This window comes from Triturus cristatus, chromosome 2_1 (genome assembly GCF_964204655.1).
Source record: "Triturus cristatus chromosome 2_1, aTriCri1.1, whole genome shotgun sequence".
Taxonomy (NCBI): domain Eukaryota; kingdom Metazoa; phylum Chordata; class Amphibia; order Caudata; family Salamandridae; genus Triturus; species Triturus cristatus.
The window spans coordinates 16,101,756-16,118,425 of NC_140581.1; the positions used below are offsets into that span (position 1 = coordinate 16,101,756).

The 16,670-nt window shown below is 49.6% G+C and overlaps 1 protein-coding gene across 7 annotated transcripts in view; it reads right to left on the reverse strand.

The window, feature by feature from the left end:
• Positions 1 to 16,670, reverse strand: part of TLN1 (talin 1) — an 880,838-nt gene that overhangs the window by 250,297 nt on the left and 613,871 nt on the right. For all 7 annotated transcript variants that reach the window (XM_085627686.1, XM_085627681.1, XM_085627685.1 and 4 more), the window contains 2 exons: positions 5,700 to 5,870; positions 4,382 to 4,531 (listed from right to left, as the gene is read on the reverse strand). In XM_085627686.1, coding sequence (XP_085483812.1) covers positions 4,382 to 4,531; positions 5,700 to 5,870 — 321 coding nt within the window. The remainder of the gene's footprint in view (positions 1 to 4,381; positions 4,532 to 5,699; positions 5,871 to 16,670) is intronic.

Here is a 16,670-nt window from a genome sequence, read left to right on the forward strand (position 1 = left end):
CCCCCAGAATCATCGCCATTCGAGGATCGTTTGCTGGACAGCTACCTTCCCCAGAAAGCGATCTCCCTCACATACAAGAAATTGATTAACAATATCCCTGACCCACTAGGGCACTTGCGTGAGTGTTGGGAGAGAGATGGTTTAGAGTTTGACGACGAGGAATGGCGTGAGGCGGTTGCCTCACCTAGGGAGGTGGCCATCCTGGCACGTCTACGATTGGTCCAGCTCAAGATACTCCACCGAACATATATCAGTGGGCCAAAACTAGTCCATATGGGGAGGAGTGATGGGGGTGATTGCAGACGCCGTTGTGGTCACACGGGTACCTTCATCCACATAATATGGGAATGCACCCAGATACAAAAGTATTGGTGTGAAATACACGATGTGATGGAGATGCTGCATAAAACCATTTGTCCGGAAGCCAAACGATGTCTTCTAAATATGTGGGGTCGCACTGATTTAACGAGTATGGAGAGGATCTGGGCTACATTGGGGGCAATGGTGGCCAAACGAGATATAGCCCGGCAGTGGGGAGCGGCTGCTCCACCTACCCTGGCCTCCTGGGAGAGCGGTCTGGACTGGTGCATGTTCAGGGAGAAGACTGTATATGCAGCACGAGGATGCCCCAGAAAGTGGTCCGCCTTTGTGGTCTGGGTGGAACACCTATAGGGGAGGAATCTGTGTGCCCCGGTGCATTCCTCGGAGGAGGAACTTCTATCCCCTTGACTCAACTCAAAGGCTAAATCGTCATCATTTGATTTATCTCTATTGTTTTACTGCTGCCACCACTGTAATGACCCATTATGACCGTGCCATTGACAACTGTTTTTGTATTTTTTTTGTATAAAACAATAAAAAGATATTTGATACTGTGACTGGGGGTGAATGTTTTGCCAATGTGCAACATTCCGTCCATCATCTTGTGTGTTTTGCTGTTCGCCCTATGTGGGAAGGGTATGCCCAGACGTGCGTCCCGTGCTCACTACGCCACTGGAGTAAAGCTATCCTGGCTGAAGACGGCTGAAATGCCAGAAACCGGTCCTAGGATGCTTGATTTCGGTCCAGGGAGGACATGGCTTGGCAGTTCGGGCTGGACTGTTCCCATGAGGCACTGGGTCAAGACTGATTTGCATATGGCCATGTCTGAACTGGGGTGGCGTGGTGAGCAAACTAACGATGGATTAAACCCAGATCTGTGACTGGGGGTGAATGTTTTGCCAATGTGCAACATTTCGTCCATCATCTTGTGTGTTTTGCTCATGCACCTGTACCCGTACTGGCATAGGGCACCCAGCTAGAGGGGTGACTGATGTATGCCAGGGCAGTGGTTTGTGGGAATGGCACACAGGGATGTGTGCCATGTCATCTCTTTGTTTGTTTCTGCACCCAGACACTCATGGTACAGGGCCTCTAAGGGTGGCACAATAAGTGCTGCAGCCCTTAGGGGCCTTCTCTGGTCACAAGGCCCTGGGTACCTATGGTACCATTTACCAGGGGCTGACATATGGCCAGAAATGCCAATTGGGTTTAGGCTTTAATGCAGTTTTAGGGTAGGAACACAGGCCCTGGGTACCTGATTGGCAGGGGCCCAGGGCACACTCAGTCACAGTACATCAGCAATTCAGCAAAAAGTGGGGCATACCATGCAAGAAAGAGGGCACTTTCTCACAGTGTGGGTTTAATGTACTGAGAGGTTTGATACTAAACTTCTCAGTTTTCAGTGTCGCCATCATGGTGCTGTGGAGTTCATAATGACAAGCTCCCAGCACCATATACTCTTAATGGCAGCACTGCACTTACAATGTCCAAGAATGGATTTAGACACTATAGGGGTACAGGGCTCATGCACCTGTGCCCTCACCACTGGTATTGGGCAACCAATAAGAGGGATGACTGATCTATGCCAGGGCAGTGGGTTGTAGGCATGGCACACAGGGATGTGTGCCATGTCGACTCTTCACTTTGTTCTGCACCACAACACGCAGCCTGCAAAGGCAGTGTGTGTGTATGCCAGGGTACAGGGCCTCTAAGGATGGCACAAAAATTGCTGCAGCCCTTAGAGGCCTTCCCTGGCCACAGTGCCCTGGGTACCTATGGTACATTTTTACAAGGGACTGCGATGTGGCCAGAGAGGTGCCAATTGGGGGTACAAGGTAGAGGTTTGGGGAAAGAACAAAGGCCCTGGGAACCTGATTAGCAGGGACCCAGGGCACATCAAGTCAAAGTGCATCAGTAGTCTGGGGAAAAGTGTGTGTGTGTGAGGGGGTTACTGCAACAGAAACCCAGCTGCTCACATATACTGCACCCTGCTTTTGGGCTGTGAGGCCTGCTAGAGGGGTGCCATACCTATGTCTTCAGGCAGTGCTGGTTGGCATGGCACCCAGGGTGCCATGTCGACGTTGTTTTCTCCTTCACATGGGCATGCAAGCTGTAAAGGCAGTGGCATGGTCCAAGTGAGGGGGGGGGGGGCCCAGGCGATCCTCTTTAGCTCCTTCGCCCTAGGTACTCAGGGTACCATTTACATGGGACTTACAGAGGGTGGAAGTAGAAGTACCAATTGTGGACATCATTTTAGGGAAGAAGCACTGGCACAGGGACCTGTTCGGCAGGGACCCTGTGCACTACATTTGAAACCACATCAAAAACAGGCAAAAGGTGGGAGCTAACCATGCAAATACAGGCCCTTTACCACAGCAAGGTGCTTCAGGAATCCGTGTTCAGTGGTATTCTGAAGGAGGACAGCGTTTGTGTTCTGGCACATGTCTACTCTGCACTCGTGCTGCTGGGCCCTCTTGGGTCCCTACTATCTACAATTTAGAGGCACAGAGGTCGAGTATTTATTTCACATAAGGCAGCATGGATGGGAAACTAGATTCCAAAGAAAGGGCTCTCCTTTTTCAAAACAGCCTCTTGTTTTGTTGTTTCCGGAGCAATGTCTAAGTTCAGACGAACTTCAACTGGTAACGGTAAGTTGTGTATTGTCTTCTAACAAAGTCCATTAGAAGGCTTGTGTTAGCCAACAGGGAGCAAACTGGGACTTGGGTAGCAGGAAGATTTACAACACACAGGATGGCAACCTCTCCCACCCCCACCCCCACCCCACCCCACCCAACAAGGCAGAACCTGTTTCTCGGCTGAAAGAGCAGAAAGTCATACTGAAGCTAGACTCAAGTAACCAACAGGAGAACCACCATCTGGCGCACACACACGAACCAGCATTCACCAATGCTAATGCGAAACAGACCCACACACTACCTACAACTCACCCATACAGGTATTGGCGAGGAGGTATCCAGTTATGAGGACATGGCAGATATTTACACAAGAAAGCCAGTCTCGGCATAGAAGTATGGACATCTGGCTTGTTCCTCTGGGTGAAAATCAAGCTGCCACCACCACAGATACCTCATCCTGGATGGAGGTGGCAGTAAGGATCCACCACAGATACCTCATCCTGGGAGGAGGTGGCAGTAAGGATCCACCACAGATAACTCATCCTGGAAAAGGTGGCAATAAGGATATTCCACAGATACCCCATCCTGGGAGAAGGTGGCAGTAAGGATCCTCCACAGATATCTCATCCAGGGAGAAGGTGGCAGTAAGGATCCTCCACAGATACCTCATCCTGGGAGAAGGTGGCAGTAAGGATCCTCCACAGATACCTCATCCTGGGAGAAGGTGGCAGTAAGGATCCTCCACAGATATCTCATCCAGGGAGAAGGTGGCAGTAAGGATCCTCCACAGATACCTCATCCTGGGAGAAGGTGGCAGTAAGGATCCTCCACAGATACCTCATCCTGGGAGGAGGTGGCAGTAAGGATTCTCCACAGATATCTCATCCTGGGAGAAGGTGGCAGTAAGGATCCTCCACAGATACCTCATCCTGGGAGGAGGTGGCAGGAAGGATCCTCCACAGATACCTCATCCTGGGCGGAGGTGGCAGTAAGGATCCTCCACAGAATGCTCTCAGATTGTGGACTTCAATGGAAGGAAATAAATGGCAGGCCAGAACAACTAACATGGCAGGGCACAGCTTTTTTAAGCCATGCAGAGGACTTTGGTTCCAAAAGAAAGCACCTGGCCACAAGACTGGTCAGTAATCTTCGACTATCCAAGAGCCTGTCAGCACTGATTTTCTTGTTACCCTTCACCCAAGTCCAGGACATGAGGAGCATGTCTCTACACAGGTTCGGATGGTCTTCCTGCCCTCTCTGCCATTAATCACACATTAATCTATATATGCACAGCTGATCCTCTCAGGATCACTTGATCCATAAGTAGGCGATCCCTCTACATATGTGGAGGGGTGATTCTAACTTCTACAGCCAAACTAGTACAGAGTCCTTGATGAAACACACAACTTATCCTGTGATCTTACCTGGTTGATGGCCTGAGTGATGGAATCCACCATACCACCAACAACCCCGGCAGCACTTGCAGCCTCATTAAGAGTGACGGTCAGGTCTTCCACAGCATCCTTCATCAACTGGACCGATTCTTCCAGAGCCTCTTGTGTGTGAGCCGCAAGCTGCAGGAAGAAAAACCCTTTAGATACTTGCACACAGCACACACAAAGCTTCAGAGTTCCCGGGTTATAGAATCAGTCAAATATTCTGAATTCTTGTAGATAAAAATATAAGTCGTCTTCTTACATCATTGAATTTTTTTGTTGACCTGAAATAAGTAGTTGCTGGTCTCAATGGGAACTTTTCACTTCATTACATAAATCTCTAGCACAAACACGGAGGACACACTGAGCTAAATACGAAGTGAGGGGGCAGCTGTAGCCTGTCCATTAAAACAGTGGGTGTTTAAGGAGATAAATTACCTGACTGCTGCCCCCAAAACGAGAACACATCTCTAATAGCATAAAATTAATGGAACGAGAATCTTTGAAGTCAACTTAAACATCAGGGTCAGGCCGGTCTCGTATGGAACAAAACAACCACCACCCAAGCGCTTCTGGTGTGTACTACCCGTAACCTGAAAGGAACTCTCTACAGTCGGAAGGTAACCCGTATTGACTGAGGAGTGCTTGCTATTCGGGGTGATCACACTACCAGAGGCAACCGCTCAAGACTAATCCAGTGACCACCAGCAGGTGAGCTGCAATCCAAATAACTTTAATCTCGGCTCCTAAGGCACACCAAACAACATCTTTTTTCAGAAGTTGATCAAACCCGATGCCACACCTCATGGTAACTGTAACAAGACACTGCACCTCTTAGGTGGGTCTCCTGCAGAGCTCGCCAAAAGCAGCCTCTTCAGTGGACACCCTCCTAAATCAAGTTCTTAATTTGAGCCGGTGGTTTCTGGTGCTCAGCACTGGCACTTAATTGTCAACATCAGCGCTTGTGAGAGTTTGCCGTAAGGTGGTGCTGCCTGGCTAATTGAGAGATGACCACAACAACAGGGAATTATTAATTCATTATAAGTTCAAAATGACGATTACCTGCCGCCCAAGCTAGTCTTACAGCTCTGGAGGCCTGAAATAGTCCTAAGTGTCGCACTTGTAGGAGTGTGATGGTTAGCAGTTGTGTTCTCATTGGCAGCATAGTAGGGGCAATGCGTGCTGCAAGCTGCACTGGCCTCCTGACGAGAGCCCTGCCACCTATTTATTTTTTTGACCAATTAAGCACCGCCTAAATGTCTGCACTACGGCCAAGTCCGGGACTGGCTTCTCACGTCGCACACACCTTGGGGTTCCCACCAGCTTCCTTGGCAGTGTAGAGCATCTGCAGGGCAGACTCAGCAAGAGTCTTTGTCTGGTCCAGGAGGTTCATCTGCTGCTGATGATTGTGTGTCCGGGAAGCAGCGCCAATTGATGCCATGGTCAGGGGCTCGAAGTATTGTGCCATCTGTGAAACCTGGGTGATGGGTGAGACAGGGAAGCACAAAGCATTAGTCAATGCCAGGCCTACTTTGGCACTGATCAGCATTCTAGAATACATCACCAGTTCACAAAATTAAAACAAGAACATGCAAAACGGTCAGCAAAAGAAAGCAGACTTTTATGCACACAGCCAACAACGACTAGGATGGAAAATAATTGAAAACATGCAGTCACTATTGCATACTCTAGCAAATAAAACACACAGTTTGCTGTTATTTTATTAATCCGTACATACTTCCCCTACATCTTTTTACTAAGGTTCTGCTCAAACAGCAAGCCAAATGCATGGGGCCAGCTCATCATCCATGCAACACCTCCAAACATCCATAGACAAATACTGCTGCAGCTGGCAGGTCTAGCTAACAATCTCGGGGGCAGGACTATGGCTGAATGGCTTCATGGCACACCGGAGGCATGCCTAAGGGACGACTTCTCCATGACACAGCACCCCAAGGAGAGAGGACGGCTCCATCAACCCACTCCCTACAAGCCCTCGTGAGCAGAGGCAGGTTTATATCTAGGCAGCTCCATTACTCCCCACCCCGAAGGCAAAACGCAGACCAAGACTGAACAACTCCTTCCCCCCCCCACTTGAGGGTAAGCATGTGTAGGAAGCTGGCTCTTTATTTACTCTACCAAAGTAAGGTAAAGTGTGCACAGAGTCCAGTGGATCCCAGAGGTATATATAGGAAGCTGGCTCTGCATATACTGTACCAAAAGGAGGTATAGTGTGCACAGAGACCAGTGGATCCCAGAGGTATATATAGGAACCTGGCTCTGCATATACAGTACCAAAAGAAGGTATAGTGTGCACAGAGACCAGTGGATCCCAGAGGTATATATAGGAACCTGGCTCTGCATATACTGTACCAAAAGGAGGTATAGTGTGCACAGAGTCCAGTGGATCCCAGAGGTATATATAGGAAGCTGGCTCTGCATATACAGTACCAAAAGGAGGTATAGTGTGCACAGAGTCCCGTGGATCCCCAGAGGTATATATAGGAGGCTGGCTCTGTACATACAGTACCAAAAGGAGGTATATTGTGCACAGAGTCCCGTGGATCCCCAGAGGTATATATAGGAAGCTGGCTCTGTATATACTGTACCAAAAGGAGGTATAGTGTGCACAGAGTCCAGTGGATCCCAGAGGTATATATAGGAAGCTGGCTCTGCATATACAGTACCAAAAGGAGGTATAGTGTGCACAGAGTCCCGTGGATCCCCAGAGGTATATATAGGTGGCTGGCTCTGCATATACAGTACCACAAGGAGGTATAGTGTGCACAGAGTCCCGTGGATCCCCAGAGGTATATATAGGAAGCTGGCTCTGTATATACTGTACCAAAAGGAGGTATAGTGTGCACAGAGTCCCGTGGATCCCCAGAGGTATATATAGGAAGCTGGCTCTGTATATACTGTACCAAAAGGAGGTATAGTGTGCAGAGAGTCCAGTGGATCCCCAGAGGTATATATAGGAAGCTGGCTGTGTATATACTGTACCAAAAGGAGGTATAGTGTGCACAGAGTCCCGTGGATCCCCAGAGGTATATATAGGAAGCTGGCTCTGTATATACTGTACCAAAAGGAGGTATAGTGTGCACAGCGGCCAGTGGATCCCCAGAGGTATATATAGGAAGCTGGCTGTGTATATACTGTACCAAAAGGAGGTATAGTGTGCACAGAGTCCCGTGGATCCCAGAGGTATATATAGGAAGCTGGCTCTGCATATACAGTACCAAAAGGAGGTATAGTGTGCACAGAGGCCAGTGGATCCCAGAGGTATATATAGGAAGCTGGCTCTGTATATACTGTACCAAAAGGAGGTATAGTGTGCACAGAGGCCAGTGGATCCCAGAGGTATATATAGGAAGCTGGCTGTGTATATACTGTACCAAAAGGAGGTATAGTGTGCACAGAGTCCCGTGGATCCCCAGAGGTATATATAGGAGGCTGGCTCTGCATATACTGTACCAAAAGGAGGTATAGTGTGCACAGAGGCCAGTGGATCCCCAGAGGTATATATAGGAAGCTGGCTCTGCATATACAGTACCAAAAGGAGGTATAGTGTGCACAGAGGCCTGTGGATCCCAGAGGTGTATATAGGAAGCTGGCTCTGTATATACAGTACCAAAAGGAGGTATAGTGTGCACAGAGACCAGTGGATCCCAGAGGTGTATATAGGAAGCTGGCTCTGTATATACAGTACCAAAAGGAGGTATAGTGTGCACAGAGACCAGTGGATCCCCAGAGGTATATATAGGAAGCTGGCTGTGTATATACAGTACCAAAAGGAGGTATAGTGTGCACAGAGTCCAGTGGATCCCAGAGGTATATATAGGAAGCTGGCTCTGTATATACTGTACCAAAAGGAGGTATAGTGTGCACAGAGACCAGTGGATCCCAGAGGTATATATAGGAAGCTGGCTCTGTACATACTGTACCAAAAGGAGGTAGTGTGCACAGAGTCCCGTGGATCCCAGAGGTATATATAGGAAGCTGGCTCTGCATATACAGTACCAAAAGGAGGTATAGTGTGCACAGAGACCAGTGGATCCCAGAGGTATATATAGGAAGCTGGCTCTGCATATACAGTACCAAAAGGAGGTATAGTGTGCACAGAGACCAGTGGATCCCAGAGGTATATATAGGAAGCTGGCTCTGCATATACAGTACCAAAAGGAGGTATAGTGTGCACAGAGGCCAGTGGATCCCAGAGGTATATATAGGAAGCTGGCTCTGTATATACTGTACCAAAAGGAGGTATAGTGTGCACAGAGGCCAGTGGATCCCAGAGGTATATATAGGAAGCTGGCTCTGCATATACAGTACCAAAAGGAGGTATAGTGTGCACAGAGTCCCGTGGATCCCCAGAGGTATATATAGGAGGCTGGCTCTGCATATACAGTACCAAAAGGAGGTATAGTGTGCACAGAGTCCCGTGGATCCCCAGAGGTATATATAGGAAGCTGGCTCTGTATATACTGTACCAAAAGGAGGTATAGTGTGCAGAGAGTCCAGTGGATCCCCAGAGGTATATATAGGAAGCTGGCTCTGTATATACAGTACCAAAAGGAGGTATAGTGCGCACAGAGTCCCGTGGATCCCCAGAGGTATATATAGGAAGCTGGCTGTGTATATACTGTACCAAAAGGAGGTATAGTGTGCACAGAGTCCCGTGGATCCCCAGAGGTATATATAGGAAGCTGGCTGTGTATATACTGTACCAAAAGGAGGTATAGTGTGCACAGAGTCCAGGGGATCCCAGAGGTATATATAGGAAGCTGGCTGTGTATATACTGTACCAAAAGGAGGTATAGTGTGCACAGAGTCCCGTGGATCCCCAGAGGTATATATAGGAAGCTGGCTCTGTATATACTGTACCAAAAGGAGGTATAGTGTGCACAGAGACCAGTGGATCCCAGAGGTATATATAGGAAGCTGGCTCTGTATATACTGTACCAAAAGGAGGTATAGTGTGCACAGAGACCAGTGGATCCCAGAGGTATATATAGGAAGCTGGCTCTGTACATACTGTACCAAAAGGAGGTAAAGTGTGCACAGAGTCCCGTGGATCCCAGAGGTATATATAGGAAGCTGGCTCTGCATATACAGTACCAAAAGGAGGTATAGTGTGCACAGAGACCAGTGGATCCCAGAGGTATATATAGGAAGCTGGCTCTGCATATACAGTACCAAAAGGAGGTATAGTGTGCACAGAGACCAGTGGATCCCAGAGGTATATATAGGAAGCTGGCTCTGCATATACAGTACCAAAAGGAGGTATAGTGTGCACAGAGGCCAGTGGATCCCAGAGGTATATATAGGAAGCTGGCTCTGTATATACTGTACCAAAAGGAGGTATAGTGTGCACAGAGGCCAGTGGATCCCAGAGGTATATATAGGAAGCTGGCTCTGCATATACAGTACCAAAAGGAGGTATAGTGTGCACAGAGCCCCGTGGATCCCCAGAGGTATATATAGGAGGCTGGCTCTGCATATACAGTACCAAAAGGAGGTATAGTGTGCACAGAGTCCCGTGGATCCCCAGAGGTATATATAGGAAGCTGGCTCTGTATATACTGTACCAAAAGGAGGTATAGTGTGCAGAGAGTCCAGTGGATCCCCAGAGGTATATATAGGAAGCTGGCTGTGTATATACTGTACCAAAAGGAGGTATAGTGTGCACAGAGTCCCGTGGATCCCCAGAGGTATATATAGGAAGCTGGCTCTGTATATACTGTACCAAAAGGAGGTATAGTGTGCACAGCGGCCAGTGGATCCCCAGAGGTATATATAGGAAGCTGGCTGTGTATATACTGTACCAAAAGGAGGTATAGTGTGCACAGAGTCCCGTGGATCCCAGAGGTATATATAGGAAGCTGGCTCTGCATATACAGTACCAAAAGGAGGTATAGTGTGCACAGAGGCCAGTGAATCCCAGAGGTATATATAGGAAGCTGGCTCTGTATATACTGTACCAAAAGGAGGTATAGTGTGCACAGAGGCCAGTGGATCCCCAGAGGTATATATAGGAGGCTGGCTCTGCATATACTGTACCAAAAGGAGGTATAGTGTGCACAGAGTCCAGTGGAACCCCAGAGGTACAGCAGAGGATAAAGTTGATAATGCCTTACTCTCAAGTTAGTAGCAGCTGGGCGCAGCAGTCAGGCTTATCAGAGGGTAGTGTTAAGCATTTGTTGTACACACTCAGGCAAGAAATAATGTCACACACTCAAAGACTGAATCAAGTCCAAATGTTTGTGTAAAAAGTTGTTACTTTCTTATTTTTATTACTATAATCATGATTTACTAAGTAGCAGGTAAGTGATACTTTCAAAACAATAACACTTTTCAAAATACAGTGTGTACTGGTTTTGTATCTGCACACAAGTTACTTTGTATTCTATGAAATACTTTGTAAACTCATTGGATTACTAGTAATTACTTCAGATTACTTTTAAGTTACATTTCCAACTTAGCACAAAGCAAGCAAATAACACAGTTTAGGCCCTGCAGCACATTATTAAGCAGGAGAACTCATTTGTCAACACTAAGTTACTTTGTTACAAAACAAGGCAGAGTCAACACTTTTTCTCTGAATGGCCCACTTCCACATGCTCTGAGCCAGATGAGACAACTGTGGAGAGTGTGTGCCTCCCTGCTTCTGTATGTAGTACATGGCAGTCATGTTGTCCGTCCGGATCAACACGACTTTGTTGCACAAGTGTACTTTGAATGCTTTCATAGCCAGGAAGATTGCCATCAGTTCCAGAACGTTGATGTGCATCTTCTTTTGTTGTGTTGTCCATAGTCCCTGCACTGTGTAATTGAGTACATGAGCTCCCCATCCCTGGAGAGACGCGTCCGCTGTCAGTATTATCTGTGGAAAAGGCTCTTGGAACGGTCGGCCCTTGCAAAGGTTTTGTGGATTCCACCAATGCAGAGAGTTGTATGCCCGACCGCTCACCAACACTAGGTCTTTTAGTTGTCCTTGAGCCTGATTCCATTGACGTGCTAAGCACTCCTGAAGCGGGCGCATATGTAGTCTCGCGTGTGGGACTATGAAAATGCAGGAGGCCATCATGCCTATCAACTGCATGAACACTCGCGCGGGAAGGGAGTGTTGGGGTTTGAACTTGGAAATCAGCATTTGCATGCTGTTGATTCTCACTAAATTCGGCTGAGCTGTGGCCGCCAGAGTGTCTATGGTCGCACCTAGGTACTGTTGTACGGGTGCGGGTTGGAGATGGGATTTTGGGTAATTTAGTGAGAACCCCAGACTGTGAAGAAGGTGAATGGTGCGGGACATGTGGCTGGCACATTGCTGGGCTGACTTTCCCTGAACAAGCCAGTCGTCCAGGTAGGGGTAGACATGAATGTGTTGCCTGCGTAAATGTGCGGCCACAGTAGCTAGGCACTTTGTGAAAACTCTGGGCGCTGTTGTCACGCCGAAGGGAAGAACTTTGAATTGGTAGTGCTGCCCTTGAATAGTGAACCTGAGATATTTTCTGTGTGAGGGGTGAATGGGTATGTGGAAATACGCATCTTTGAGGTCTAGCGTGGCCAGGAAGTCTCCCTGTTTGAGCAGTGGTAGGACTTGTTGCAGGGTGAGCATGTGGAAATGCTCTGAGAGAATGTAGCGGTTGAGGGGTCTCAGGTCTAGTATAGGTCTGAGTGACCCATCCTTTTTCGGTATTAAAAAGTACAGGGAGTACACCCCCGTACCTTGCTCGTGGACGGGTACGACCTCTATTGCGCCTTTTTGTAGCATACTTAGCACTTCCTGCTGTAATAGCGTTAAGTGCTCTGAGGACATAGGACGGTGTTTTGGAGGTATTGTGGGCGGAGTTGAGGTTAATTCTAGGCAGTAACCGTGTTTGATAATATCTTTGACCCACCTGTCCGTGGTTATGGAGTTCCACGTGGACAGGAACCTTTGTAGCCTTCCCCCGACAGGTGTTATGTGGTCGGGAGGAAGGGAGAGGGCGTCACTGTTTGTTCTTGGGGGAGGACCTGGTGTTGCCGTATCCGCGTCCTCTGCCCTTTGTGCTTGAGCCACGATATCCACCCCGGGTGTTTTTATCGTAGGAAGTTTGTGTGTTTCCCTTGTTGTAGGTTTGCTGTGACCCCTGTCCTCTACCTGCTCCTCTATTTCCGGGGCGACGAAAGGAGCCGCTCCGAAAGGTCTGCGTTTGGAGAGCCCCCATGGACTTTGCAGTGTCTGTGTCCTTTTTTATTTTTTCTAGGGTGGTGTCAACCTCTGGCCCGAATAAGTAGTCGGGGTTGACCGGCTGGTTGAGGATGTTATTTTGCACCTCAGGTTTGAATCCGGAGATTCGTAACCAGGCGTGTCGTCGTAACATGACGCTAGTGTTTATGGCTCTGGCAGCTGTATCTGCGGCATCCAGTGCACACTTAATGGATGCGTTCGTGAGGAGTTGTCCCTCCCTGATGAGGATCTCTGCTCCCTCTTTGTATTGGTCAGGGAGATGTTGGAGTAATGTTTCTAATGTGTCATAATGTGCACGATCATAGCGAGCTAGGAGCGCCTGAGTATTGGCAATACGCCATATGTTAGCCGCTTGGGCTGCAACCCGTTTACCGGAGGTCTCTAGCACCTTGGACTCTTTGTCCGGGGGAGGAGCATCCCCTGTCGTCTGCGAGTGCGCCCGTTTGCGAGCATTCGCGACTACTATGGAATCCAGAGGCAACTGGCCTCTAATGTAGGTAGGGTCCCCAAGCGCTGACCTATATTTCTTGTCGATCCTGGGGTTTATTACTCTTGCCCTGGTGGGTTCTTTGAAAATGTCCTTTGCTGGTTTGAGGACACCTTTCAACATGGGTAGAGTTTTGATATTCCTTTCTGAGGATGCGAAAGTATCCATTAGAAAATCGTCCTCGATTGTGTCAGAGTGGAGTTGCACACCATGATTGGCCGCAGCACGTTCAATGAGGGCGTTGAATGCAGCAGTGTCCTCTGTGGGAGACGTTTTTGCGCCATATAGCTGCGTGTCCTGTGTATCCATAGGTGCACCCGGGTCTACAGGGTCCTCCCAAGCTTGGTCAGGGTCCTGTTGGCCTTCAGGGTCCATCTCTCCGGGGTAGGGGACGTGGTCACCCATGTAGTCCTCCAAAACATCGGTTTCGGAGTGTGTCGGAGAGAAGGACTGTGGATCTTGGTAAGAGGTATGGAGAGGTTCGTAAAGAACTGGTTCCGAATCCACTGGCAGCTTTTTCTTTAGCGGGATCCGGTAGGAGTCCAAAGCTGGCTCGGAAGTTATTCTCCTCTTGTGGAGCATCATTCTGCCGGTGTCGGCATCGATGATGTGTGATGGTGACGTCTCCGCAGGAGAGCGTTCGGCAGGTGTGATCCTGGTGTGGGTGACACGTGTTTGATTTCGAACAGTTTTGGGGCCGTGGATGGTGGCAGGCCAAAAGTGATGTTGGCCGGTGCCGGAGAAGCCTTTTGAGCTTTTTTCGGCTCGGAGCCTGACGTGTCCTGGAGGGCTGCCTTGTCTTTGATGCGTTGCAAGGACGCTGCAACTTGCCGCACCTGGAGCGCCGACGGTTCTTTGGCGCCGACCGGTTCTGTAGAGGTGGGCGTGGACTTCTTCGGCGCCACTGGGTCATCGAGTCGAGGAGAGGTAGTAGCTGTCGACGGCGTCGATGATTGTGTTTTTGGTGCTGCTTTCGAAGCGGTGTGAGACGCAGCAGCCATTTTGACCTTTGTGGCCGGAGCAGATTGTTTCGGTGCCGGGAGCCGAGGCGGTTTGGCGGTACCGATGGTCTTTTTCCGTGTGTCGGCGCCGACGTCGGCTGCTGCAAGCTCGGCACCGAAGTCCCGTTTGGTGCGGTCGGTGCCGCCGGGTTTGGCTGGCGTCGAAGGTGTGGTGGGCTTCGATCCGACCAGTGTCACTTTCAGTTTCGGTTTCTGATGAACCAATACGGCTTTCGGTTTCGATGAAGGGAAACCAGTCGTTTTGGGTAGTAATGGCTGCCGCTGAATGTCCGAGGCCGGGCCAGAGGGCGGGGCCGAAGAACTGCGGGATAGGTCTTGGGTAAGGCCCGAAGGCGATCCCTCGACCGGAGCCATAGACTGACGCACTGGGATATCCTCAGTCTGTACGGGTAGGCCTTGCTCGTCACCGGAGCTACTCTCTTCGGCCCCTAAGGCCTCATCGTAGTCTCCTACCTCGGTGACGGCTTCGTCTCTGTGAAAGAGTCGTTCTTCGATGTCTTCCGATCCGGAGTCGTGTTCGGAAGCGGGGCTGGAGGGTAGGTTCTCCACGTCTTCGACATCTTCGTCCTCGGCGCTGAAGATGTTGGTCGGGGCCGGTGCCGCTTGCTGCGCTTCAAGTCTCGCTGCTCGTCGATTCCGGAGAGTCTTCTTGGATCGGAATCGGGCACAGGCCATACATGTGGACTCGTCGTGATCCGGTGAAAGGCATTTGTTGCACACCGGGTGGACGTCGCCATGGGGATATTTCGCATTGCATACAGGACACCGCTTGAATGGTGTCTTCGATTCCATCGTCGATGTCGGGTCGATGGTCGGGTATGATGCGAAAAAATTGTTCTTGAAGTTAGTAAACTAACAAATAACTATCGATACCGATCGGGAACAGTACCGACGCGAACTAAAGGCCTTTTGGCCTCTAAAACGTTTTTCCTAACTTGAGTCAAGATAAGCACATCCGAACCCAATGGCGGAAAAAAACAATCTGAGGATGGAGAGGATGCCCATAAAACCCGGCTCCCCATGCGACCCTGCCCCCCCAGGCTCACTGAATCTTGCCAGCACGGCTATTCTCCCCACGCTCCTGGAGCTCACGAACTCCTCCATAATCAGTGGGATAGTCCCTCCAACATGGAAACATGCTATGGTGCGGGCCCTGCTGAAAAAGCCTTCTTTAGACCCAGCTAATCCTAGCAATTATCGCCCGATCTCGTTACTCCCCTGGGCATCGAAAATTCTGGAGAAACATGTCAATACCACTCTGACAATGTTTTTTGAAGAAAACCATCTCCTCGACTCCTCCCAAACAGGTTTCCGTACAAAACATGGGACTGAGACGGCGTTACTGGCTGTGACTGAGGAGGTAAGACGGCTCTTGGATCGAGGAGGATCAGTGGCAGTGATCCTCCTCGATCTAAGTGCCGCATTTGACACGGTGCATCACAAGATCTTGCTAACTCGTCTTGCCAACTTAGGAGTGACCGGAGATGCCCTGACATGGTTCAATTCTTTTCTGTCCAACAGAACCTTTCAGGTCTTCGATGGCACATCACGCTCATCCATTCGTCCCTTGGGATGTGGAGTCCCCCAGGGCTCCTCCTTAAGCCCTACGCTCTTCAACGCTTACATGAGGCCACTGGCTGAGGTTGTCCGTCCGCACGGTGTAAAGATCATTTCCTATGCGGACGACACCCAGCTGGTGGTCTCCCTGGCAGAGAAGAGCGGCCTCCAGGCACCACCAGACCTAGCGGCTTGTCTGGAGGACGTAAAGAAGTGGATGATGAGCTCCTGCCTAAAACTGAATGACGACAAAACTGAGCTGATGATCCTGGGCACAGCCTCCCCCGTCTCCATAGAGCCGAGCTGGCCATCAAGCATGGGAGTGGCTCCACCCTCCAGAGATAACATCAAAAGCTTAGGGGTCTGGCTCGACAAGTCTCTGAGCTTTAACACACAGGCCACTAAGATCTCAGCCACCTGTTTTGGCCTCCTCAGGGTGATTAAGAAAGTCCTTCCCCTCCTCTGCTTCGAGGCCAAACAGATAATTATACAGGGCCTCATTCAATCCCGCTTGGATTTCAATAACGCCCTATACCTGGGAGCCCCGGATTACACCCTACAGAAGCTCCAACGCACCCAAAACTGTGCTGCCAGGGCACTGTTGGGCATCCCCCGGAGGACCTCAGTGAGAACCAGCTTGAGGACCTTGCACTGGCTACCTATCAGGGACAGAGTAAGATTCAAATCGCTCTGCATTGCCCACCAGACTTTCTGGGAAACGGGCCCAGACATCAATCGACCCCTGATTTCTCCATATAGGCCGAATAAATCCCTCCGCTCTTCTACAGCATTCCTGGCCGAGATCCCCAGAACTCGCAGAGTTAGAGCAGGAGGACGCTCCTTCTCGTATAACGTTTCCAAACTCTGGAACTCACTCCCTTTGCAGCTAAGAAACAACCCCAACCTGACCACTTTTCGTAAACAGCTAAAAACCCTGCTGTTTAATGCCTAGCTAGTAACCTCAAGAGGGCCCCATCT